Source organism: Bacillus rossius, chromosome 5 (assembly GCF_032445375.1).
Source record: "Bacillus rossius redtenbacheri isolate Brsri chromosome 5, Brsri_v3, whole genome shotgun sequence".
Lineage (NCBI taxonomy): Eukaryota > Metazoa > Arthropoda > Insecta > Phasmatodea > Bacillidae > Bacillus > Bacillus rossius.
Window position 1 is genome coordinate 43,452,299 of NC_086333.1, and position 27,186 is coordinate 43,479,484.

A 27,186-nucleotide genomic window follows, 5' to 3' on the forward strand; every position below is an offset into this window, starting at 1 on the left:
TTAACTTTTTTCTGGTATATTTATTTTTTAGAGAATTATAAACTAAAAAAAAAAAATGTCTTGAAGTTTGATGTGGCTCCCACGAACAAGACGTATTAGTGTTTTGAACATTAATGCTCGTCAATCAAAAGAGCCAGTTTTCTTTTAGGAAGTCCTGTTATAACATTAGTCTGTGGATAAAGCTAAATATTTACCAGATATTTTTAAAAAAGTATTTCAAATTTTTATAAAGTTTTAATCGCTTGTAATGCTAATTTTTTTTTTACTTTTCTGTTTGTCAAAAGTATTTATTCGAGAGCGATTCCTGGTTATAACAGAATGATTGTACATAATAAAAAATGAATATGTGTTGTTCAAAGATATAGGTATTGTGAATTTTGTGTGTTTGATTTAATTGTAAATAAATACGACTAAATCAGCATAGTTTGTGTGTTCGTTCGGTTTAATTCACTTGTTGTTCTCGGGGGGGCAACACCCCTTTCCGATCCCTTAAAACAGGATGTTGGTATTTCTTTATGAAATTTTGCACACTTGGCGTTAAAATTACGTCTACGTCCGATAAAAAAATAATTCTCCTATCCCCCGTCTACATAAGATTTCGAAAAACCACCCCATAATTTCCCTTACTACCCCTAAAGAAGTATTACGGTACTTCTAGATAAAATTTTGCAAATTCAATGTTCAAGTTACGGAAAAATTTACTGTCTGCATTTAATTATAATTTTCCCCCATAAAATTATCCATATATCTCAAGAAACCACCCCCATCTAACTTTCCCACCCCTGAAAGTATAGTACAGGTACAATTCCATATGCGCACTTGACGTTCAAAAGAGTATGGTCAATACAGTTTACATCTGATTTTTTGTATAAAAAAAGGTTTATTGAATACATGAAATTTCTTAAAACGCCTTTCCCACCCCTTTTAAGCAGAATTTTTCACTCCTTGATGAAATTGTTCACACTTGATGTTGAAAAAATAAAATTACTGTTAAATCTACCCTTTTTTTCCTCGCTACATGAATTTTAGAAATAACTACTCCCATGAAATATTACTACCCCTTAAAGCAGATTTTTGGCGCTTCTGGGTGATATTTTGAACAGTTCATGTACAATAAAAAATGGGAAATAATCGCATCAAATTTAAGAAAAAACAGTCTACAGAATACATAAGATTTTGAAACAATACTTTCCTCCCGCTCCACCCCCCCCCCCCCTTTTTTTTTCCTCCCATACATTCAGAATTTGAGCAACTCTTGATAAAATTTGCACAATTGACGATAAAATTAAGAAGACGATTACTGTATACATCCAATTTCGAAAGAAAAAATTCCCCTTCACCCTATGTTCAGCTCGGGCAACTTCAGTTAGTACTAAATTTCGCATAGTGAAATAAAACTTTTAAATCAAATTATTAACCATTTCATATGATTTCATGATAAACATTACCGAACGAAAAATAATTGGAATTGGGGGGGGGGGGGGGGGGGTTTCCTACTGGTGTACAATTTCATGTTGTAGGGTTAGTGACGTCTTGCGAATTCCGTGCTTTACAAACGACAGTTATTTCTTTTTTGCATTGGCATTGGTTACGTGCTGTGTTATTGCAACGTTGCGTTCCTTGCGTAGTTTATAAAAACGACCTTACGCCCGTTCAACAATGACACGGAAGCTGAGACGGAGATCACGAAACGGGAGTATCTACAATGGCTTTTGGGCTATGGTGGTAGTCATGTTTATTTATGTTCTTAATACGTTAAAATTTGTTCCAAGTCCAAGAATATCTAATGTTCTATTATTACTTTGTGGTTATTAATATAAGACATGTTAATCTTGACCGCTTTATGATCCAAAAGTTTAACTATTTATTAGAATTTAATTAATATTTCGGAACCTTGGAATTGAATCTCATTCGTTGCCATTTGTTACGTTTCCGTGCATTGCGGGAGCGGCATGGGTGACAGTGAAATATTCCGGGATATCCGTCTTCGTTTCCGTCTCATTGTAAAAAAGGCCTTAGTGCTACGTTTCCTTAAGCTGGAGTCACAATGCCACGACGAAAACGACACGACAAATTCGATTAGGCGTCTTACAGCGTTAACAGTACGACAGAGTTAACAGCGCAGGTCACAATGTAACGGCATTAACAAGACCCAACTCTAATTATTAGGCTGTCGGCAAGACTTCCCAAGCCAAATACGTCCATGAAATGCCACATAGAAAGAAGTCAAAAACAGCGTTGGTCCTTTTCAATTCCCGTTGACAGTTGAAATGCACAAGACAAAAATTAAGTTTATTTTAGATACACGGAAGAAAGCTATATATGGGTTGATAACGGATAGAGATGAATAATTCCGCTGTTAACTACGCTAAAAATTAAAAAAAAAATAAACGTTAACAAACAGTTGAAGGCACATACTACAAATGTGAAAGTGTGCACAAACGTAAAACGAAATTTCGTTTTTTTTGGCATTAAGACTGACCAAGTAGATAATTTTTAGTTCTGTGTGGTTTCAGTTTTGCTCTCCGCCGCGCGGCACGACAGCGACGGTACGGAAATCATAAGCAGAGTCTACTTCTTGTATTCGGCCGCGCCGGTCGCGGCACTGCGACTGCCAGCTCGTCGCGGGCGGCTAGCCGCTCCGGGAAGCCTACAACTCACGTGGTTTCGGTTCCCTGAAAGAATTTCCGAAGATTTCCGAAGTTTTGCGTTTTGGTACTAACGCCACTTCAGCCGCTAAATCGGAAGTTTCCAATGAAAAAAAAAAAAAGCATGTTGTGTCTGACCTGACCTAACCCAACCCTTCGATTTTTTATTTTTATTTTTTTTAATTTTCAATTTTTGAGAGAAACTTGAAGTTGCACGAACGTGGTAGGGAACCGAAACTACATGAGTTGTAGCTTTGAATATATATACTGTATAGAAGTCGCCAGCCCAGGTTAAAATTTCTAATACAGGTTTTGAGGTAGTTGGTTAATTCACCGCCGCAATCGCCACCATCTCTAGGGCATCGACTTGTGGTGGTCCCTGGCGGACAAGTGTCCAACTCTTCAAACAACCCTTCCCCCTCCCGTTGAACGAACTTGATAGGTGGGGGGTGCGGGGGAATGACAACGGGCGACAGTGCTGCGCTCTAACGTGTAAATAACAACCTAAGACGATATAGGGCGTTACGGCAGCGCACTGCATGCGGTAAAGTTCCCAAGCTGCTCATCATACGCTTCTGAAAAAACGTAGAGTAAATCCTATCCACTCGCGACTTCTATAGAGTATATATATTCAAAGGTTGTAGGCTTCCCGCGCGGGCGGAAGGGGTTGGGTACCTGCACGACGCTCTTCATCTGCGAGATGATGGTGGCGCCGGGCTTCTTAGCGCGCGACGCGTCTGACTTGGAGCGCGGCCGGAAGGCGTCGAAGATGGCGTGGTTACGCGACGGCGACTGCGCCTGCGCCTGCGCCAGCACGTCGTCGCCGGAGCGGCGGCGCTGCGACCGCGAGTCGGAGGAGCTGGTGGAGCTGGCCGTGGACGAGGTGGAGCCCGTGGGCGGCGGCGGCGCGGCGGCGGCGGGGGCGGCGTGGTGGTGGTGGTGGTGGTGGCGGGACTGCGCCATGCTCCACGTGCCTGCAGCACACGCCGCGCTCGTCTCCACCTGATGCCCTTCAAACCCTTACCCGGACGTAGCTCCTCCACCTGGGGATTCCAGCCTCCAGGTTCCTGTGAAGCCACTCTTCTAGCCCAGCGGGTGCTGTAGTGGAGGGGGCATGTTTTCTGGATCTGGTAGCTTCAGTAAGGCGGGGCTCTGGACTATACAGATCTGCAAGCAGACTCCCAATCTACTCTTAAACGGCGCACATTTGGGAGGGGCGGAAGGAGGGTGCGAAGGCCTTCGGGCCTCCGAAAACATGATGCCCTTCAAGTGCTTCCATCCAAAACTTTAAAATTTTTAAATAAAACGTGACACTTATGAACTATGTACCACTGCACCGAGAGAAAGGTTTGTTTGCCTCAAAAAAATATTTGTTTTGTACATGGCGAAATAAATATATTTTGTTAATTCAAAACAAATATTTTGTAGTAGGAAAGATTCTGTTGACCCAAAAAAAAAATGATTTTGTCAACTCAAATATATATATTTGGTTAGGTGTGACAAATCATTTTTTGTTACTTTACCGTGTTTGGTTAAGGTAACAATATATTTTGTTCCACTAAGTAAACATTTATTTTACCATATGTAAACCAATACTTGTTTGATTCAAACCAACCTTTTTCTCTGTGTGCTTATGATTGTGTTCAAAGAAAAGGTTACTTACTCTATTAACTGGCCGTAAATTGAGCCACGTATTCGTTTTTTTTTGAAGCTGGTTAATGAGTTTCTTAAGAGGATAGCCATGACCCCTTTCCTGACCAGGCTCTCGCCCGCGCTCTCACACAGGGAGCACACCGTCAACAGGCAAGAGCGCGCACTTTATGGTGCCCGTAACTTACAATAATTTAAAAATAACAAAATAACACATTGGGCATAGTAAATGATCTTTGGTCTGGCGGCAAAACCAGACTTCGCATCCAGCTGGATGAAAAATGTTCTTTCCTTTCGTTACTGAGCACTGGATAACTCTGCTTTGTTTTCTTTTGTTCTTTTTTAATTCAAATCATAAGTTATGCCCACACAAATAACTCGTGCAAAAATATTAGTGGCCTTGAAACCACGCCCGGAAAGACTATGAGCCACAAAAATACCGACTTTTGAAAATATAAAATTAATGTTCACAGGTGTACGACGCAAAAATAAAACCGAGTACTTATTTTTCGCTTTAAAAAAAATTCCAAACCCAACTAGACGGTTAAATTTTAGATCAACAAATGAGAAAAAAGAAACTCGTCATTGTCAAATAATTATAAATACCATATATGGACAACTAAATGACAAAGTCATTTAAAACCAATTGTACCAACCTAGATATTTTTCCGATTTCCCTAACGTGGTGCCCGATCTCCCCTAATAGAAGTATACACATGGAGATGATGTTTCCGGGCTCATTTAGAGATGAAAAAACACTCGATAATCTCACGTAACTAATTAAATGGTTGTTACCTCGGCGAAATGTGCAAACAAAAGCATGGAGTCCCGCGAGTGTTGATAACTGTGAACTCTGGTAAGAACAAAAAAATGGGTGCGTGTACTTAGGTACGCGCGTGAGAAGTTATACTTCTTTGGCATCATTAAAAAATAGTTTTTAATTGCATGCAAAAATAGTGCGTGGAGTCCCTCCGCGCGGAAGAAGTGAAACATCGTAATGTGGAAATGAAAATAGGAAGGGGTAGAAATTGATTTTTAGTGAAATCATATTGTATCAAATCAAACTAAAAAAATAAAGGAAATAAATTTGTAACGATTCATAGATTGATCTTCAGAGAGAGAGAGAGAGAGAGAGAGAGAGAGAGAGAGAGAGAGAGAGAGAGAGAGAGAGAGAGACCTATTGTATGTCTATAAAACTAACTTTTTTATGAGAGCAGATTTTCATGAAATAAATCATGAAATCACTCAACGATAAACGCTGTTTATTTAACTAAGCGGACTGGTTCGCCCCAAAGGAGAAAATTGACGCGGCGAGACCTTTCGGACATAGAGAAATTACACACACTCACTGTTTATGTGTCTATGAAACATGATTTTTTTTTTCTGCAATTTAAACTGTAATATACAAAAAGGGTATTGAAAATTGAAACAAATATGGCGACACTAAAAAACTGTCAGGATCTTAATTTTTTTTTCTTACTCTCTACTTAGTTCCTTACAATAGCATTCACTCTCGCTCTCTCTCTCTTTCTATTCCCCCTCCCCAGGAGCGTTAAACGTTTAACGCAACTTTGTTGGAAGTCGCATTAGAAGTATAACTTCAACGAGGCGAGAGCTGTCACGAGCGAGACCCGAGGACGTACCTGAGCGCGGCCTGCCGCCCTCGTGGTGTCCGGAGGCCATGGCGCCGTCCGCTTCCTCCGTGACGCTGATGACAGGCAGGGGCTGCGAGCCCAGCTCCTGCAACACACGGCACACCCGCCCCGTCACACGCTGAGACCTGCTTCGTGCTCCGTGCTTCAGGCCAGTCACCCGTCCAGCTCACGCCACACATTTCCTTTTTCTTTGTCGTGACAACGTTAATAAATCGATGAACGCCGGCTGCACACACGAAGAAAGTGTCCCGTTACGCACATTGTCCCGTTACGCTCACTGTACGCTTGCGCCGCATCTATCTCTCTTCCACTCGATTGGAACAACCATCGGATTTGACTTTTTCGAGGCACATTGAACTTGAAACACTCCCATTCGTTTACCACTTTTCGCACCATCGTCCTATCCTTAACAGAATAACACAGATTGGAAGAAGTTAAATAGCAAACATGTACACAAGTTATAGTTAAAATAATCTCTTCGTTAAAGTAATAAACATATTTGAACTAATGAGTGCAAATAAAAGTAAATTTATCAATTAAATTGTAGATTGCATTTCACTCCTTCTTTGTATCCACACAAAATAGTGATAATTCAATAAAAATGATTCAATGTTATTCATAAAAGTATGCAATCGTTTAATCAATGTTTTGTAATGACGTTGTCACGTTAAACTATCGTCCGTAAACCGACTTTACAGCCAACCAATTTTTTTTTTTTTAATACGCAAGTTCACCCAGGTAGAACGAAAATTACAAGTCTGTTACCAACACAATTCATAGACAACCTTAAAATTACCTTCCTTTAATGATTCTTGCAATGGGTGAGATTTATTTAAATCATTATTTTGGATACGCGCCCATTGCTAGTTTGCACTTCATGCCCCAGAGAGAAAAACCCGAGGAACGGACAAATGATGAATGATGAATACACGAACTGTTTTCAGTGTGCCTGTGTATTCCTCTTTCTTTATCCGTTCTTCGCGTTCTCGCTATGATACCAGTCCAAACTAGCAATGGCGTATGTCCCAAATTAATGAAACCTTACAAGTTACGCGATACGAGCAGAAGCACGTTTACGTGGTAACTTTTACAGTCTTTAGATTTTTTTTTACGTTGGATTCGAAATGTTTTTACGTTAAGTGAAGGGAAAGGGACCCGCCAAAATTATTTGCCCCCCCCCCCCCGGCCCTTATTCCTCTCGGCGATCCTGTTCGTACCTCACCATAGCAATGTTGCAACATCCGAAACATTTATGAGATAATTGTTAACTTCGCCTCACGATGTAGTTTGTGAGTAGAATCAGAATTTGCGTTAATTTTACACAGTTTCAACAACGCGAAACACTACACTTAAGTCAATGTTATATCTGCGTGCCCCGCATGTGGCGCGAATCATCAGCAGGCCCAACAGTAGCTTCACGCAGTACCCATGCGAACACTTACATACCCAGAGTATAAGCACACTTCAAATACCGGAAGTATATTTCATCACGAAAGAGGCATAGTTCTATTGAACAAAGGTATAATTGCTTTTGTATACACGCACTTTAAAAATCCTGTGTTTCATTTATTTATCCATCAGGCCGGTCTCAACATTCTCCTGGAAAACCTGCTGGTAACTGCCCGAAGAGTAAATATTACAGCATGTTTACCTGAAAGTAATGTCTTACTATTGATTTTTATGTTCTCGTAACTGTCCAGAACCTATCGATGATTTGCGTCAAGTTACAGTTTTATTCTCGGTACAAATTATACATAACGTTCCCAAATCCTACCGTGAAAAAAAACTATATATTTTTAGATACAACAAAATTTTTAATTCTCCAATATGGTATATAAATAATCGTACAACATGACGGGAATAAATTAACTTTAATAAGAGCCAAATCTGCTTCTTTTTTCTGTAAGCTAATTGAAAAAAAATTGTAACCACGATATTACTTGCAATGAAATCTTAGCTAAATAGTCATGATCTCAACAGTACGTTCTTAACTAACTATAAAACAAAGATTCAACGTTAATCCAAACTAAAATCTTAAATATTAGTTTTATTGTAACGAAATTTATCATATTCAAGTGAAGTATATCGCTGGATTGGTGGTGAAAATATTGTGCGCATTGCTATGTTATTACCAGTTACGTGATATTCCTGTTAACTTTAGGGTTGGCCTTTATTATGTTGTAGAAACGCCACGTAGATAAAAGTCAAGTAAGACCCGAGACCTCGCTCGGCTGTACCTTCCCCCGCTCGGGCCGGTCAGTACCGACATCCTGGTCTCCGCAGAACCACTGGAACAAGGTGTGGAACAGCAACTCGAAAAGCGAGCACGACTTCATCCTCTCCTGCGGCGGGTGCCCCTGGAGACCAGGTCGCACGCGTCACGCGCGACGCGGCGGCATTGCGGGTGGCGTACCGCACGGGCACTCCGCGGCAAAAACACGCTGCTCTGCAGGATCGCTCTTGGTCACGAAAACCAACTTTCGCGGATTATATCACAAGAGTTCACGTATCACTCAACTTTCCTTTCCCTTGACGAAAAAAAGAAGTAGAATCGACATATTCGAGTCCTGTGTTGTTATATCCCGCGCACAAATAGGTGTCACTATATTCTACACAGGCACAGTCGGAAGAGTTGTGTGTCACTTGTACGTTTGTAGCACAAATGTCACTAACTTGGTGTCAAGGAAAATCTCGGTACTCAGTAACGTCATTACGACCGACGTCCGAGCAGGTAACTAACTAAACGCCAGACGCGATCCCTGGTGACGAGGACATCGCACTGCGCCGGAAGCCATGGCGAGTCGGGAGACGTCCCTCTAACAGGATTACGCGCGTGGGCGCTGAGGAAATGGCCATCCTACCTACGGCTTCCGGTTTCAAGTGACTAAAAAACAAAACCTCCGATCTAACGAAACATCTTAAACACACGCCAGCCTAGCAATATCAAATATATGTAATGAATATAAGTTTAATTAAGTGAAAAACAAACACCATACAAAATAAAAATTGTTTGTCTGTAAAGTCGGTTTACGGACGATAGTTTAACGTGACAAAGTCATAACAAAACATTGATAAAATTATTGTATACTTTTGTGAACAAAAATTGAATCATTTTTATTGAATTATCACTATTTTGTATGGATACAAAGAAGGAGTGAAATGAAATCTACAACTTAATTAATACATTTTTATAAATTTTCTTAATTAATAACTTTTATTTGCACTCATTAAGTCAAATATGTTTATTACTTTAACGAACAGATTATTTTAACTATAACTTTTATACATGTTTGCTATTAAACTTCTTCCAATCTCTGTTCTTCTGTTAAGGATAGGACGATGATAGGAAAAGTAGGAAACGAATGGGAGTGTTTCAAGTTTAATGTGCCTCGAAAAAGTCAAATCGATTGTTGTTCCAATCGAGTGGAAGAGAGATAGATGCGGCGTAAGAGTACAATGAGCGTAACGGGACAATGAGTCATCGTTTTTCGTGGTGCAGCCGGCGTTCGTCGATTTATTAGACGTTGTCACGTCAAAAATAAATGTACCTTGAAAATTAAATCAATAATACGAGAAATTATTTTTAAAAAGTTTTATAATGGTGAATTAATTTTTTTAATTTCAAAATCCCATGGAAAAAAATTGTCCGGAAAACACACAAAAAATTATTTCAAGTAAAAAAACTCTCGTTTAAAAACTTAGGCACGTGTTTGAAGGCAGCATGCATGTATAAAACACCCACAAAAAAAATTAAATTTCTGAAAAGACTGAAATAGTCAGCATTTTGTTACGCATAGTTATAATTGTTTCTATGGTTATTTTTTAAGACAGCTTTATAAACTTGTAAATATAATTTGTAACTGCATTACTTAAAAAAAACGTTCTTAAGATAAAAGGAAAAAAAATAAATAATGTTAACTATAATAAACAAACATTTGGGGGACTGCGTTTGGAAATACTACTACCCTTGCAATACAATAATTAAATAAAATTCACTTTTTAACTTCAAACATTCACAATTTTAAGAATTTTGAAAAGCTAGGTCAAATTAAATAAATGTTAATGAAATAAATTCAAACAATCTCACGACGTAGCCAAAATATTGCCCTTAAGCCCATCACGTTTCAGTTCTGGGATCCATTCTGCTACTCATTGGTACTACACGATAACGTTTAAAATGCAAATTTCGCAGCTAATTACAGAAAATCTATGCATTATTTTTTATTTTGTTTAAGTTAGACCAATCAAATAGTGTACAAGTTCAACAGTGTTTAATGTATATATAAATCATGTACTTGTAACGGTAATGCACCCCCTACTATTCACTTCGTTGTATGGACAGAACTGTAGAGGCAACAAATAGCACCGTCACAAAAGTACTAAAATCAAAACTAACTCCCGAGATTATAATAAGACATTCTGCATCATACTATGACTGAGAATAAAAACAAAAATACTCCAAGTTATTATGCTAGCAGTGGAACTAGCTATTTAATAATAAAGCAAATGTTCTTTTAGTTTTCAATAAAAATCAGAAAGACAACCAGATACCTATTGTTTCGACAGTAGAATAATTTGAGACGGCATTGATATATTACAGTTTATTCCCGATTAAATGTACACTTATTAAATACTGGCGCGTGTTTAGTCGATAAGATGTAAAATAACTACTAATTATCACATGTTACTAATGGCACTTTTGTATACTAGGCTATGTTACGGTTTATGCAGTTCAGTTGTGGGCATGTTTTATTTTCACATGTTTACGGTTTAAATCAGTGGTATTCACTATACCATTCCAGCCCACGTGTAAATTCCCGCCACGACAATCTTAAAATAATACGCTTCCGAACTGTCCTTTAACCGAAGGCTACATAATATTTGACTTTCTGTTCTTAGAACTTTCGAATACAGGTTCTACTAAGTCTAAGTTCAAGAACAATAAACTATTCGTGCCGAATTTATAGCCTACAATAGCGACGCCTCCTTGTTCTTACACAGACACTACAAACTGTGTTCGTGACATTAAAAATCAAGCAAGAGCGAAAAATTTATCGTGTCCGTAACTCTAGGAAAAACAACGTAACAGTCTTGCAATTTAAAAGACAAAATAACAAATAGACCACAGTAAAGAATCTTTGGTCTGGCAGAAGAACCAGATTTGGCATCCGACTAACGTAGACATTCGTGGGATGAAAAATGCTTCCTCCTTTCGTTACTGGTTATTGGACAACTCTCTGCTTCTTTTTTACTTCAAGTAATAAGTTACACCCACACAAAAAAAAAACTAGTGCGAAAATATTCCAGGTCTTGACGTATCTAGCAGCTCAGGATGACATATGGTGGCCGAAACAAGGCCAGGGTTAATGGCATCTGTGCAGAGCCATATTAAGACACGATTCAGAGTTCGTGCTAAAATAAAAAAATAAAAAGAGTTACTGAAGCGTACTATTCTTGTTTATTACCTATACGGTTGCAGGTTAATATCAGGGGGGAAAAAAACTTACAATCACCTACAAAATTTTCATTCTGGAGTAATTGTTGTTGTTTTTTTATATAATCTGGTGATCGGGCACACCAGGTGATATGGACAGGAAATGAAAAGAAAAATTACTTCTAACGAGTAAGTATCATCACTACTATGAAGAGAGAATAAAGTACAAAACGAATGACCCATCAGTCTGCAGGAGCGCATTAAGACGGAACAGATCAAAATTCTCGAAAAAAGGTTGGAATTATTTCTATTTCGACTGCATTGCGTGTGTTGCTCGTGCGTTTACTAACAAGTTCACTGTTTGTTTTTCCCATTGACTCGTGTATTTAACATTGTCGATATAATTCATTCCGCAGTTTTCTCTGAGTATTGTTTTCTTACCTATTTATTATGACTGCAGCTAAATATTTGCTTGCTTCATGAACGTAGTGTACTCAATATTTTAACACAAATTTTTCAGAGATACCAATACCAACAAGCAATGACGTATGTTCAAAAATTGTCATTCAACTAGTTATCACCATTGCACGAACAGTTCAAGAACACATTTGAAAGCAGGCATCATTTTCACGTACAAGTATGCTTCCAGTATTACGACTAGAAATTTATGAGTGGCAGTGTAAGGGTTAATTGAATTGGACAACTCAAGTTTACGCTACGTTGAGTTTTGTCGATGAGGTGAAAAGGAGTAGGGGGGTAGGCATTTCGGTTCCCACGTCGTACTGAAGTCTAGTTCCGTCCAAAAATAAAATTATAACGTCAGATTTAATCTTCTGCCCTCACAATAATATTGTGTAAACTTGTATTAATATTATCTAATTCTGAATGGAAGATGGAAGGGTATGGTAACCCGAGTTGTATTTTTTCATGCAACGTGTCACAAATCTGGGCAGTTTTCAAAAGGAGCGCCAAGGGTCTACGTATCTCACCGCCACTGTTGTTTAGATCTGTCAAAATTTTTGTAAACAAAATTTGATGCTTTGCATGTGACAGGAAATAGGTACCAATTGTAATACTTTTGAAAGCTGTCAAAATTTGAGACAAGTTAAATGACATTGACTTTTCCCGAACTAAACAGCAACCGTTACTTAAATAAATTGAATAAATGACTAAATAAATTCTCGTCAACACAAACACATGCGAGGCGGGAAGAGGGGAAAAAAACTTGGTGTTGTAGCAACTACGGAATGCATTCGCGAGGAAAACGATAACCCATCGGTCTTTGAGATCCACCAACTCGTTTTCCACTCGTGAATTACGAGGGTTTCATTCGCCGGGCATCACGACGTATATAAACGCCAGATCCCGTTTCTTCGGGGAGTTCATCGTGCCTCCACGGACTGTACCTGCAATACTCAGCGGTATATTTAGAAGCCGATTTCGACTCTGTGAACTTCGAAATTTTGAAATAGCAACTGCCTTTGTTGTAGACCTAGGGATGTGCAGCATCATAGCCAAACAAATACAGGATAGGCTGGGCTGCGTTATAGGACTGTGCGTGTGTGTGGGTGCGACGCAACAATAGCCGTAAGCAAGTTACTACACCGGTAGTCTTACTTGTGTTCCCTACGCTGGCAGCTGTTTCCACCACGGAACAATTCCTTCTTACGCCATTGGAGGTCATAATAAAAACGTAACCATCTAATTTTCCCTAACGACGATATGTGTCTAACTGACATTTTGTAAACAAGCTATTTCCCAGTGGTCATTTGAATAGATTTTGTGCCTACCAGTGGGAAAGCCAGAATATATATATAAAAAACTAGAACACTGAGAAACCATTTTAATGTAAAGACTATAGTTTTGTGATGATACTGTCTTTGTAAGAGTGTCAGAATTAACTTTCAGTTTTTAATTTGCATTCGTCTGACACAGACTTATGACTGAACTATAGTATTTTGTTTACAGCCTGAGCTATCCTTGTTTATATTGTTATCTTTCAACTATCCATTGTTATTGTTTCGTCAGCCATAAGTTTTGCAAGCTACCCCGATAGTTTTGGTACTTATTTACGTTGGAAAACGTATAATTATGGAGCCATATAAAATATATAGTTAAAAACATCAGTATTTTGTTCATTGTAGATACAGCATCCCTGTCTCACTCTCGAGGTTCCGTCACAAGCTATAGGTAAGTGTGTGTTGTTTTTTGTTGATTAAAAATTGCTATTGCAGTACTTGTGTTTCACGTGGCTAAAGTGGGTTGACTGCTGGGTCAGAATCCAGTACACTGCCAATACCACAACACAAACAGCAGTATACGCTATACTACCACGACTGTATTGTGCAACACAGCACTCACACTAAAACGCAATATATATCACCGAGTGGCAGGCTGCATATATAACATAATAACACGCTACTACCATCCCAACACGAGCACTAAACACAACATTCTACTAATTGGGGAAATTATGCTCAGGAGTCGCCATTTTGCGTAGGTGGCGCTGCAAGCGAGAAAACAACAAAAGCAGCATTCGCGCAACGCCGACAGTTGATACTATTAAATTTGATAACCGGGACATTCTTTTATGGACAAGAATATAGACTAACGAGAAAATTCAGTGAACCCTTTGAGTGTCCCCGCACCGAAAAAAATTAAATTAATACTATTTCCTAGATGTTTTTACTGCATGAATAAAATGAAAACTACGTTCAGTGACCGTTTTTTCCAGCTGATTTTAGCAGAAGGCGCTTCCACGCAGATTACTGAGTAATAACACTCAACAATGTTGTACCCTGGGCCAGTTGGACTGAACCGCTATCCATTCAAACCACTACAATGAAAACGACAACGCGACCAAAGTCACCGGATACTTTCCTAGCTCGTAAATTAAAGTGACCAGATGGTGAAGAAATCAACACACGACGTTGGACAGCAGTTCTGGTTCAGCTTTTTGTATACTCTTAGCAATTTCGGTAACTTCACGGATTTTTCCGCAAATAAAGGAAAAGGTACTTCGCAGTCTCACAATGTCGAATCTTCGTAGAAACTACGTCGTGTTCCGAACCACCGAGTTCTACGTTCTGTTCCAAATAAGGGAAACACGGACGTAGAAGGAAGTATAGCTTGTGTTTTTGCTGTACACTTGTTCAAAGTTAATTTTTTAACCTAACTAAAACCAAGTATATTTGTAGGATGGGTCCGAGTTAGGCAGGAACGAGGTGCGTCTCAGCCCGAAGCCTATACGCCTAGTCGTGCTGGGGATTAGCCATGCAGGGAAGGGCCGCATGAATCGCGTGTTTTGTGCGGGGATTGGCCAGCCATGGCAGCGATTGAAGCCATGACTATCTCCCTTTCTTAAATCTAAACTAAAACTATGTTAAGTTGGGTCCAGTTACAATCTACATCGACACAGGAAAAACCCTGGGTACAGACATGCGGAGTGCAATAGGCATGTATTAATAGTGCAGGAGAATGCAAGATACAGAGGATCTTCTGGAAGAAGAGTTGACAGGGCAGGGCGGGGGTTGGGGGCTCTTGGACGCTAGGTCCCCTTTAATATCTTAATTCACATTTTTTTTTGTAACCAAAGACAAAATGCCCTTTTGGGGGATGGTTACACTCATAACCCACCCGGCTTCCCGTAGTACTTCAACACTCAAGAAGGAAGAAACTAACAACTTAACACTTGATTAACAGATTCTATAGTGTGCAGTGCATCCTGTAAATTATATTTTTTTCAAGGGAGCACACCGCTTAGGCTATACTGAAGATAATAGGTAAAGGCAAATTAATTTTTTATTTTATTTGTATAATTTTTAATGGATTTTTGAAAGAGTTTTTTTGTTATAAAGCTATTAGTAAGTAATGAGGACGTAATATTATTAAATACTAATATCTTATGGCAACTACCTTAATTTACTAGGCGAATGGAAATGCAAGCATTCGTATTTGTAGAATTGATTCAATAAGCTATTACTGCATCCGTGAATTAAGGAAGATGACCGGACAACTGTATTCGGAACTAGTGTTCTTGTGGATTTAAAGGTGAAAATTTTGAACAGTGCACGCGCTCGAGCGCCCGTGCGCAATAGAGACGTCGAGCCGGAGAGAAACGCGGCAATGAATCGTCCATTGTGTTGCTCGAGCGTTGGCAACAAGAATAGACATTATTCCATTACAAGAGGTCACAAACACCGTAACTAACTCGACTGGAACAGGATACAGGGGTCATGAATCTTTTCTCGTGACACCGGAACCTGTTAGGGTAATTAAAATAGGGCCCACAAAAAAGTTAACTTTGTGGTGTTGACATGCTTGTGTGTCGGTCAACAAGGCTGTTAGAAAGCTCTAACTTCGTCGTTTAAACCCGCGCAGTATTATCGAAACTGTTAGAACGATCTTTTAAATTTTCAGGGAAGAAAATGGAAACAAAGGGAGTGAAATATTTATTGTTACTACAGGCATAAATCTCTATTTAAAAAAAAATGTTGCAACATATTTATGTGTAAAATATTTCCATAAAGATCGAAATACGTATTCTCAGTGAGGATCAAGTCTGGTATTAGGTAACACAATTAATCAAAGATCAAAATTGGGAACGTCAGTTGACGCCATGCATATTTTAAAAAAAGTTTTTCATTAATAATAATTCGGTGGCACAATATAAATAAGTAATATTTGTCTAAACATTTATTTTAAAACGCTCTACTTTAATCAAAGGATTCATGCAGTTTGTTCCTGTAACTGATGTGTCAATGTTTCAACCGTGGATTTCACTCATTTCCCAGGGAGTCACAACTCTTAGCTAAAGTTCACAGTAAAGTCCGTTGAATTAACACATAGAAACCAGCTGACACTGTTTCAAATCACAAACTCAGATGAATAATCACAAACTCAGATGAAGAGTGCAGTGATCGCCGAAGCGACACGCTCGGCAATAGCCTGACGCAGTTCGGAGCCTACTACAATCTTGGACGGAGGTCCCATCCTCTTAGACCCAGGTCCTTGTGGATAACTGTGGGGCTCAAAAATACAACGCGATGTTTAACCCTTAATTATTATTTTTTATATTTATATCATTTGGTTATCTGAAAAAAAAGTTTATAAATTAAATTTTTCTAATCCGGTGTTCAAAAATATCTAAGGCAAACTGTAACAGTTGCTGTGTCTGGAATAAGTAACAAATGTCCACAGCATATTCCTAGTGGGGTGTTTTTTGGACATTTAATAATTTTATAAGTACAATTTTCACTGCAAAATACTAGAACGTATTCCTGTTAGTAACCCAAGTTTTGCCAGAAACACCCACACTGTTCCTAAGGACTAACTGACTTTTACCCATGGGTCAATCACGTTGAAACGTAACTTTATGCGTACATATTACAATGACAGTAAAAACACTAGCCAACATAACCAAGGGATAGGACAAAAATATATTAGGGGATCAGACAAAAATAATTCTGGGTTTGTTTCGTGTTCCACGTTCCCTCCAGATGATAACACGTCGATCACGAGGTTCCAAACTGAATCGCGACTCATCGGAGAACAGAACCTATCTCCACTCGGCGCGCCCTTCCACGATGCTCCTCCGCCCAGTGGCTACAGGCTGTGCTGACTCTCTGTTGACGGGACACTCACCCTGGGTCCACGCGCATACAGACCACCTGCTTGAAGACCATTACTGACAGTTCGAGGTGACACCCTGACGGCATTGTTTGCAAGGCACGTTGCAGTAGCTTGTATTATGCCCCCTGTTCCGATGCTGCTTGTAGTTCATACTGCTGCTGAAAACAGAACTGTAAGGTGCCAACACCTTATTCATTACAAAATGTTAATATTTTAATAGTATATATAATATTTTAAGGATCAAATGTTTGGTTTCAACTCTTCATGTAAAGGATTAAATGTAATATTGAAGTAACGTAAAAAGATAATAAACAGCGATCTCGGCAAAGTGGTTGCTCTGATGTTACAGAAGGAAAGAAAGTAAGTGGAGGGTTGTGATTGGCGAGTAGTCGGGGAGAAGGGGTGAGCCCTAAGAGGACCAGGCAGTAAACTGACGAGAAAAACAGCGATGAACGAAAAAAATTATTCCAGTAGCAATGGCGAACCGATCGAATCGGTGATAGGAAACTTCTTCAATTGAGCCTCTGTAAATATAAGGCCCCGGTAGCAGCAATGAGTACCGCGTTTCGTGGTGTAAAATGAAATTAATTATTTATTTATATTCCCGACTTGCGGCAACGTGGAAGCAGGGCCTTACATATATTGTCCGATCCCCTAATTATTTTTGTGTGATCCCCTAACTGCGTGTGTCGGATCCCCTGATTATTTTTGTTTGATTCCCTAATTAATTGTGTCGGAACATCCAATTACGTTTGTCGGAACCTTCAATTACGTGTTTGAACCTCTAATTACGTGTGTCGGATCCCTTAATTATTTTGTCGGATACCCTAATTGTGTGTGTCGGATACCCTAATTGTGTGTGTCGGATACCCTAATTGTGTGTGTCGGATACCCTAATTGTGTGTGTCGGATACCCTAATTGTGTGTGTCGGATACCCTAATTGTGTGTGTCGGATACCCTAATTGTGTGTGTCGGATACCCTAATTGTGTGTGTCGGATACCCTAATTGTGTGTGTCGGATACCCTAATTGTGTGTGTCGGATACCCTAATTGCGTGTGTCGGATACCCTAATTGCGTGTGTCGGATACCCTAATTGTGTGTGTCGGATACCCTAATTGTGTGTGTCGGATACCCTAATTGTGTGTGTCGGATACCCTAATTGTGTGTGTCGGATACCCTAATTGTGTGTGTCGGATACCCTAATTGTGTGTGTCGGATACCCTAATTGTATGTGTCGGATATCCTAAATGTGTGTGTCGGATCCACTAATTGTGTGTGTCGGATCCACTAATTGTGTGTGTCAGATCCACTAATTGTGTGTGTCAGATCCACTAATTGTGTGTGTCAGATCCTATAATTAAGTGTGTCAGATCCTATAATTAAGTGTGTCAGATCCTATAATTAAGTGTGTCAGATCCTATAATTAAGTGTGTCAGATCCTATAATTAAGTGTGTCAGATCCTATAATTAAGTGTGTCGGAAAATTAAGTGTGTCAGATCCTATAATTGTGTCGGAAAATTAAGTGTGTCAGATCCTATAATTGTGTCGGAAAATTTTGTGTGTCGGAAAATTTTGTGTGTAGTAAAATTTTGTGAGTCGGAGTCCTTAATTATTTTTGTCGGGTCCACTAATTATGTATATCGAATCCCCTAATTATGTGTCTGATTCCCTTATTATGCGTGTCGTAACACCTGATATTTTTTTGTCCGATGATCCAATTATTTTGCGTGCACAGTCTTACAAACAATCTCGAGACCAGCAGAGGGTCGCAGGAGGGGAGTCTGGCGGGCGCAGGATGTCGGCCGGGGTTCGACGACTCCGCGATGGCCCCGGTGCCGCGCTGACGCAAGGACGCAAGGACGCAAGGACGCCCGCCAGCTGCGCAAACAGGGACGGGCGGCCCGTTGCGCAACTGCGAGGCGCGGAACCCGGTCAGGCGCGTCGCTGCCGGCCGCCGCCACGCACCCCCGTGCAGCGCGCTTCACACGAGCGCGAACCCGCCGTGCCGTATTGCTCCCGGCAGCTTTCATGCACTCCTTCTCGGCTGACTAACTTTATCATCCGATGCATGACATTTAGTGCGTCAGAAACGATGTGACGGGGGAAAAAAAATCACACTTTAAGACAACTTTTGTACTAGTTCAGAACACCTTGTGCCATGTCAAAACAACTGTAGCTCAACTGAAGACGTCGCAAAAATAAAGAGTTAAAATTGTGAAAATAAATCCGATAGATTATGATCTTCAGTAATAGCAAAGTTCTCACTCGAAAAATTGGACTAGCTTTCAAGTAGATTGCAGCTCGGATAAACCTAAACCATCTGGTCTCGCAAAAGGAATTCACGCCAATCTTAGACAGTTGCTTCAGATGTTTGCAATTTATGTGAAGTACTCCTCAAGAGCATGGAGCAGCATTCTGCTCAACAACTTCCATATTACGAAGACAAACTGTTTTTAGTGTCGTTGGTAAAATACATTAAAGGCATTCCATCTGATTGTAAAATGAGGGGAAAATGTGAAGTTATGACGGTAATTGCCAAGTATAAAAACAATACCTCTCAAATGTTCACATCCTATCCACATTCCATTCTTAACCAAAACCTACGTGCATATGGGTACTGACCCAATGTCATGCCGATACCAAAAACTGAACCTCATCTGCTCCTTCAAACATCATAACAATGGGAAACACGAGTAATATCACCCACTGCCAGTGACACCCATTCCTCTGGAAATCCATCCAACACCTCAAGTATTCTTGAATTGTTTTAAGTACTTGCACCACAGATACATGGTTTCAACATGTTCTTCTCAAAATACAATCACGTGAACAAACACATAAAATTAAGCATTTACTTTATGCTTACCGAAATGTTATTGCTAATCTATCCCTGGCATCTATTGACTTCCTCATATCTGTGTTCTGTTTTTGTAGAGACGACTTCAGTCTCTCGCATAACTCGAAAAACGATTCGATTTTACATTTTGAAATAATTGAAAATTGTATCCAGGTCTTGGCACTAATCGTCATAGATATTCAAAAATTACCACGTTTTTGTCTGTCGCTTTATGATAGGGTGTAACCAAAATCTCCTCTTCCTCTTTTTCAAGATGAGTAGTAATGCCACAACACCAGCAAGGTCTCCCGCCTCTAACATTGTAACGAAATATGAGCACAGACCTCTGACGTCACTGGCGACTTGTATGCCACAAGTCTCTTGCAAATTTTCAGTGACTGCTGTCACCGGGCGACAAGCTGTCGGCAGACAAATCTCCCGTGTGAAAGAGGCTTACAGTACGTCTATAATAAACGGAGCCAAACGTTTTAACCATACATAAGCTAGATATAGTATTGAATAAGTCCACTTTATTCGTGTACATATAACAAAGCAAAAAAAAAATATTTCAACACTACATTTCACAAAAAATGTGTGTGTTGGGAATAGTATAAAAATGTCTTGCCATGTAAGTTGGGGTATATAATTTGGAAGCCATATATATATATATATATATATATATATATATATATATATATATATATAATTGGATGTCGGTATGTATTGCGATAAACTGACCGTTTGACCCATCGTCATGAAAGTTGGCATATCGAAAAAAAAATTTCCATAGAGAAGGTTTTTATGCTAGCCATTTTTTCCGTAACTCGCGACTAGATGGCGCTGCAGAGCATCAACTTCTAAACCGTTCAACCGATCGCCATGGGTAAACAGAAAATCATAGGTCATTGACATACAAACAGTAACTGTGTGTCATTTATCTATCACCATGTGTTACAGCCCGGGCAAGCCCGCGTTCTGCAGCTATGAAAAACTAGTATTCTTTTATTTGTAGGCAAAGGACAGTTGTATCACACGCAACTAAACTATTGTTCATTCAAGTGAATTATTGTTAAAAAGTTTATAGTTTATACCAATAAATGTAATGAAATCTTATCACTATAAGTTATCTTTGTTTTTTCCAGATCCTTTTGAAACGCATTATAGATTCTAGGTAAAATACAAACCTTTCAATTTTAGATATAAAAAAAATATTCATAGGCAGGACAACGTCTGCCGAGTTCTGTTAGTTAACTACAAATTTACTTCAAATAGGAAAAAAAATGTGCTTAAAATTTTGAAACATCACGTCAACTTAACAAAAAAAAAAACAAAAAATAAACCACTTGGAAAAATTCTAAAACGAAACAAAATTAATGCCTTTACATCGCTTATGTAGTCAATATGGAGGTTGTAATGAACCTTAAGACACGCCCAAAACACAAAGCAAACATAAAATTTTATTAATTGAAGGTGGTAATTGACTCATTTCATTTTTACTTTACATTTATAAAGAAACTGTTACGTCAGTTGCCAACATTTTTTAACAGTGTAATTATTCTTAAAAGTGTTTTATTATTAAATCATGAATGTTACGACACTCAAACAGTTCACTCGTTTAAAAAAAGTGAACCAGAAGTTGAGAAATAACAGACCAACAAAGAAATATCACTGGACATAGGCTACTATAATTAACAGCGGAGTAGGGAGCACTTAATTTGTGGCCAGGAAGCCATGCATTGTGGAGCAATTATGTTATTCCTTCGGCGCAGTACCAATTATTGCACCTTGAAACAGATACAGTAACAATCAAGTTTTTAATACAGCCTGAAGCAAAATGTCAGCGTGAAATCGTAGCGACGAGAGATAAAACCATGGGTGTAAAATTGACGGTTACGGTACATCGAATGATTTGTGAGTAACGGATATTCATACTAAGGAACAGGAGGGCTGGAAAAAAAACTTCGAGACAATGTAATGAATAAATTTACATTGGAGTAGTGATACGAACGATAATGCGCGTTTTGCATGACAAAAACTTTAATATTTCATTGCGCAAAGCTCGTCGTGATTATCTATGTACCTGAAGGTGTAAACATTGACGTTCCCGAATAGTAAGACTGCCCTTTACTGAAGCAACTTTAACCACAAGATGCTTAAATTTCTGGGTTTATTTCTATGAATAACTAGCCGTAAAATAAATTTTGCTGTCGTTTGTTTGAGTTTACAATTTTTTTTTCATACTCAATTTTCCGGGTTATTTTAAATTTCTGCACAGTCAACTTTATAATTGATACCCCAAATAGATAAACATAAAATGGGTAGGCAGCAGTTGTCTGGCTAAGTAAAAGTATACCATTACAGTTTAATTAGAGGTTAACGCCGTATGCATGAAATGAGGCGAGAGAATAAGCAAATGCACGAAAGACTGCATCTGCGATTATGAAAGGATCCGGAAGGTCAACAAAAATGATGACATCTTCGAAGAAGCTCTTTTCTTCAATACTTTCGGCTGGAGGGTCCCTTAAAGTGGTATTCGGAAACAAGCAAAAATTAACATTGTACTAAATTTTAAAAAAGTTAAATATTTTGTCACTTAATATAATTGATAAAAATTCTTAACAAACATATATTTCAATGCTTACTTAAATGCTACAATCATGTAAACAATCCCAATAAAATTTTAACAACACCAGTACCCGGAGCTGACCCAGGTTCCGTGAGGATTGAGGATTGTGGTTCGCCATCTTAGATAGTGACGTCACTACGGACATTTTGGATGACCTTGAATTTTGAGCTTGACCTTCAAAATTGACTCAAAATGATTCAAAATTTACAGATTTTGGAAAGAAAAAAAAACCATTTTCAACAAGAATTTTTTTAAAATCTTAATATTCAAAAAATTCCATTTTCAAAGGAATATTTCTCTCAAAAATTCTAAAATTCTAAATTCTAAACCTCTCAAAGTGTTTTGCCATTGAAATAACTAAATGTTCCCAAATAAGTTTAAATTCCCCATTTACCAGCCTCCAGTAAGCCTCTGGAGGACACTTTTGACCTTGACCTTACCCCCGTCGCCATATTGGATTGTGAGGTCACTACCACGATTTTGTTTTCCAGAACTTTCAGCCATTTTGATGACGTTACATCCACCATATTGAAAACCCGTAATAATTATCAAAAATATATAATTCATAAAAAATTATTTAATTACAATTTTAATAAAAAGCACTTAAGTCATGGACCTTTAATTTCTCGGTTCGAGCCTGGTGAGGGTAAAAATGACGACTGGCCCTTCCTACACAGAGGCTACCAGCAAACTGGCCCACCACTAATAATACCAAGGAATATATATATATATATATATATATATATATATATAACGCCAACCAGTATGACGACATGACGACCGTAAGTAGAAATTCAAATTAACCACCATAGAGAATTAATATTCTATTTGAAATAGTATACAGTAAAAGTAGTTCCACTTCTCTCAACATTTCGCCACGTGCTGATTTAAAATAAACATATAATATTACATTTCATTTGGAATGTAGTAATCTTATAAATAAAAAATATTAGTCATCCATAGTCGAATATTGCTCCATCTGGCTATAAATGTAACCAATATCTAAATTTGGCAATAAATGTAGAGTCTTATTGGAGGCTGATAAAGCGGGAATTTAAGCCTCTTTAGACACATTTAGTTATTTTTAATGCAAACACTCTTTGAGAAGTTTAGAATCATAATTTTTATGAGAAATTTTCTCTCGAAAAAGGAAATTTTTTAAATTGCCATTTTTTGACCATTTTTCCTAAACAGAAAATTTTGAGTCATTTTGGCAAGTTTTTTTGTCAATTTTGGCAAATTTGAAACCAATTTGAGGGGAATTTGCAATTTTTTTATGGTCAAGGTAATCCAATATGGCGGCCGTGACGTACTAAGATGGTAAATCAATTCTCGATCCTCACACTGGAACCTGGGCCAGCTCCAATTGTTTTACTGTCGATACAACCCTGGACAACCTGAGCCAACTAACGCTCTGAATGCGATAAGTAAGATGGAAGATTCAACATTTTAACAGGATTAATGACTTGTATCCACACGGCGATAGCACGAAACTGTAAATTGCCATGAATATGAAAATGTTACTTATATGCCAAATTTATATCTAATGTTCATAAAAGTATTACGATCGCCAGCCATATTTTGATGTGGACCTTTCAATTGTTTTGTGTTGAATTTATGTGCAATTATGGACAGTTTTTTTTAAATATGGATGACAGAAGTTGATGTACTGTGGTGTGTGATAAATGCAATCACTGTTAGAAATAAGAATAAACACAACCAGTTAAGATCGTGCATCAGATGGAGTTCAACTTTCTAATACAGTCATCCAGGATTCGGAAGATTACTACTATACTTTTACACGTTTAGCATTTCTGTTGACGCATTAAAAGAATTTAAATGTTGGTGAACATTTTAAATGCATAACATTTTGAAAATATCAATTGAAAGTTGCTTTAAAAGCATACTGTAATTGCCATTTTTAGCCATTTTCAAACGGCGTTGTAGCCAAGAAATATAGACAAATCTCCATTATGTTTTAATAGGAAAAAATTGTAGTTCCTCGCTAGAAACTTTGTCGCTTTGTCCCCCATTGTCACCGCGACAAATCTCGAGTAATCTTCCTAAACCGAAGGCACTGCACTCGTTTATAGCATACTGCTCGGAGCGCCTGACTGCCCTGTCTGTGTGAGAATGGAACAAGAGATACTATCTTGGAATGCGAAGAAGCGTCAAAGAGGAGACGAATAAATATTGCTTCCTGACCCGGCGCGCCGCGGCGTTGCTGCGTAAGCTAAGATTACGAGGAAGTATTACCACCCTCGTAAATAACCAAAGGAAAAATTTTTTTGTTGTAAATTTGTAAATGTTCTATTTTCCTAACTCTGCTAATTTAATGTGTTTTAAAGGATAACTATATAAGAAAATAAGCATAATTAAGTTGTAAGTAAGTTTATGCAAAGTTAATTGCAATTTTGAATGCAGTAGTAAGCCGCACGATGACTGGTTGTTAGACTGTAAGGTATAACTAAGTGTCTAAATTTTTGCTGTTAGGGTGTACAGAGAATTTCAATCCTCCAATGAATACATACGAATGTGTTTAGATGTAGCACCAAGACTTGGTGACCAAGTACTAAACAGCTATATCGTATTTGTTACCACTTCGAAAATTCCAATTCATAGATAGTGTTAATGATTTTGGTGGCTGCTACCAGTGTAAAAAAAAAGTAATTATTTATGTCAATTACATCATATTTCTGCACGAATTAATTATTTTGAAATGATTGTTGCTACAAGTTGACGCTTCATTTTCAACGAATATCCAAAAACTTATTCCACAAATTCCAGAAATTAGTTCAATTGCAATAATGTAACTTTTAAGTTCCAGAAAATATTGAAATTTTAACTGGACAAATATGTGAATAATAACTTTTACATTCAAATTCTGGAACACATTATTTGTTTTTTTGTTTTTTTTTTGTATTTTGTAGGACTATATCAACTCTAAATGTGCACTACTGTATCTCATTTATGTTCACGTCGTTTGTTATATTGTGTATATGTTGTATATGTGATTGAGTTAATGTATCTTGACCAGTGTTCCTTGCCGTGTGTTCTTGTTAGCCTACATTGGTAAAAATAAAACCACTGTAACTTATGTACTGGTACTTAATCATGCAATTATGTAAATTAAAATTGTTTTCATAGGATAAAATGTCTGTGCTATACAACAGGAAAACCAAGAACAACCTCTGTGTTGCTGTAGTTTATGTAATTTTTGTTTTTCATTGTCCTTCTGTTGGTGATCGTTGTGGAAGTAACTGAGAAACCGAGGTCGAGGTAGTCCACAGGAATGACTATCGCTCGTTACTAACGCACTAATTACATAATGTATAAAAATTGTGCGTGGGTGCCACGCATATTACAAGTGACATTTAGTTCCATACTAAATGCCATTTTGTTTACGAAATGCGAATTGTGTTGCTATCAACACTACGTATTTTTTATTTGTACTTGTGGCTGAAATTGGGTATTACTAATTTATATATGATAAACAAAATTGTTTGTTGAAAACGCAAAAAATTTGGTTCTTTTTTGAAAGAAGCAAATACATTATTGTTATTTTATACAGTAATACTGTATTATGTACGGTGATTATAATTGATTAAAATTATGATCCATATATAGGTACTTAATCGTATAAAATGTGAACTAAGCTACTACGAAGATTGAAAAAAGAACTGTTGGCGACTTCAGCGTGTATCTTAGAGTGAAAACTACGGACCTATAATTGTCCTGCGAAATATCTTGCTTCGACTATTATGCTGGACCACGAACTTCAGGGCGAGGGATATCTAAATCAAGAGCCCCATAATTCAAATTTCATAATACCGTGAAGAACCTGGGTATACATTATGATAGTCAAACTCCGAATATAGAGTTGATGTCTAAGGATCTACTGGTTATTTCTACTGCTACCTACCAACAAACGCCATGACAATGAAGACATTTATGGAGTGTCATGACTATATGTTATGGTTGGACGAATAACTCCACGATATCCTTTGACTTATGTTTGGAACTACAGAAGGATTAAAATGGTATGAAGTTACTGTTAATTGACAGTGTAAATATGTATGTGAAGTGCTTTGAAATATTAGTAGGTACTCCAAACGACGTGTTGCTCTGTAGATTTATTCCTGATTAATTAACGTAACATCAATATTATAATTTTCAATTTGCTGCACCATTTATTGTGAAGTAACTTTCTATAACTATCATCAATGTAGAAATGTTTATCGTAAAGTGCTTTACCCTAACTGACAAGCCTGTGCAAGCTATATTTTGTTTTATTTAACTTGGAGTTCTCTGTAATTGATTAGGCTAGTCTAGAGTTGGTTTATATAATCCCAGATAAAGCAAATTAAATGAATTTAAACTAATTTGGAATGTTAATATCTCCGACTTTGATTTTACATTGTTTCTCATAGAGGAAACTGAACCTTGTAATTTGGCGACATGTACTTCATGTTAAATTCAGTGTCACATCCAGAGATTAGAGAAATATACAGATGGAGAATAAGGTCTGACTTTAGACGAGGGGGTTTAGATTATCGTATTTTGTCCGTAGTATTTAAAGATAATAAAAAAATTGGTTGTCTGTAAATTTGGTTTACGTACGATAGTTTAACGTGACGTCATAACAAAACATTGATGAAATGATTGCATACTTTATGAATAAAATTGAATCATTTTTATTTTAA

At 38.0% G+C, this 27,186-nt stretch overlaps 1 protein-coding gene across 2 annotated transcripts in view; it reads right to left on the bottom strand.

Moving 5' to 3' along the window:
* Window positions 1-27,186, bottom strand: part of LOC134531744 (5'-AMP-activated protein kinase subunit gamma-2) — an 810,162-nt gene that overhangs the window by 423,581 nt on the left and 359,395 nt on the right. For both annotated transcript variants that reach the window (XM_063367618.1, XM_063367616.1), the window contains exons 3-4: window positions 5,942-6,038; window positions 3,324-3,622 (exon numbers count right to left, since the gene is read on the bottom strand). In XM_063367618.1, the coding sequence (XP_063223688.1) occupies window positions 3,324-3,622; window positions 5,942-6,038 (396 nt within the window). The remainder of the gene's footprint in view (window positions 1-3,323; window positions 3,623-5,941; window positions 6,039-27,186) is intronic.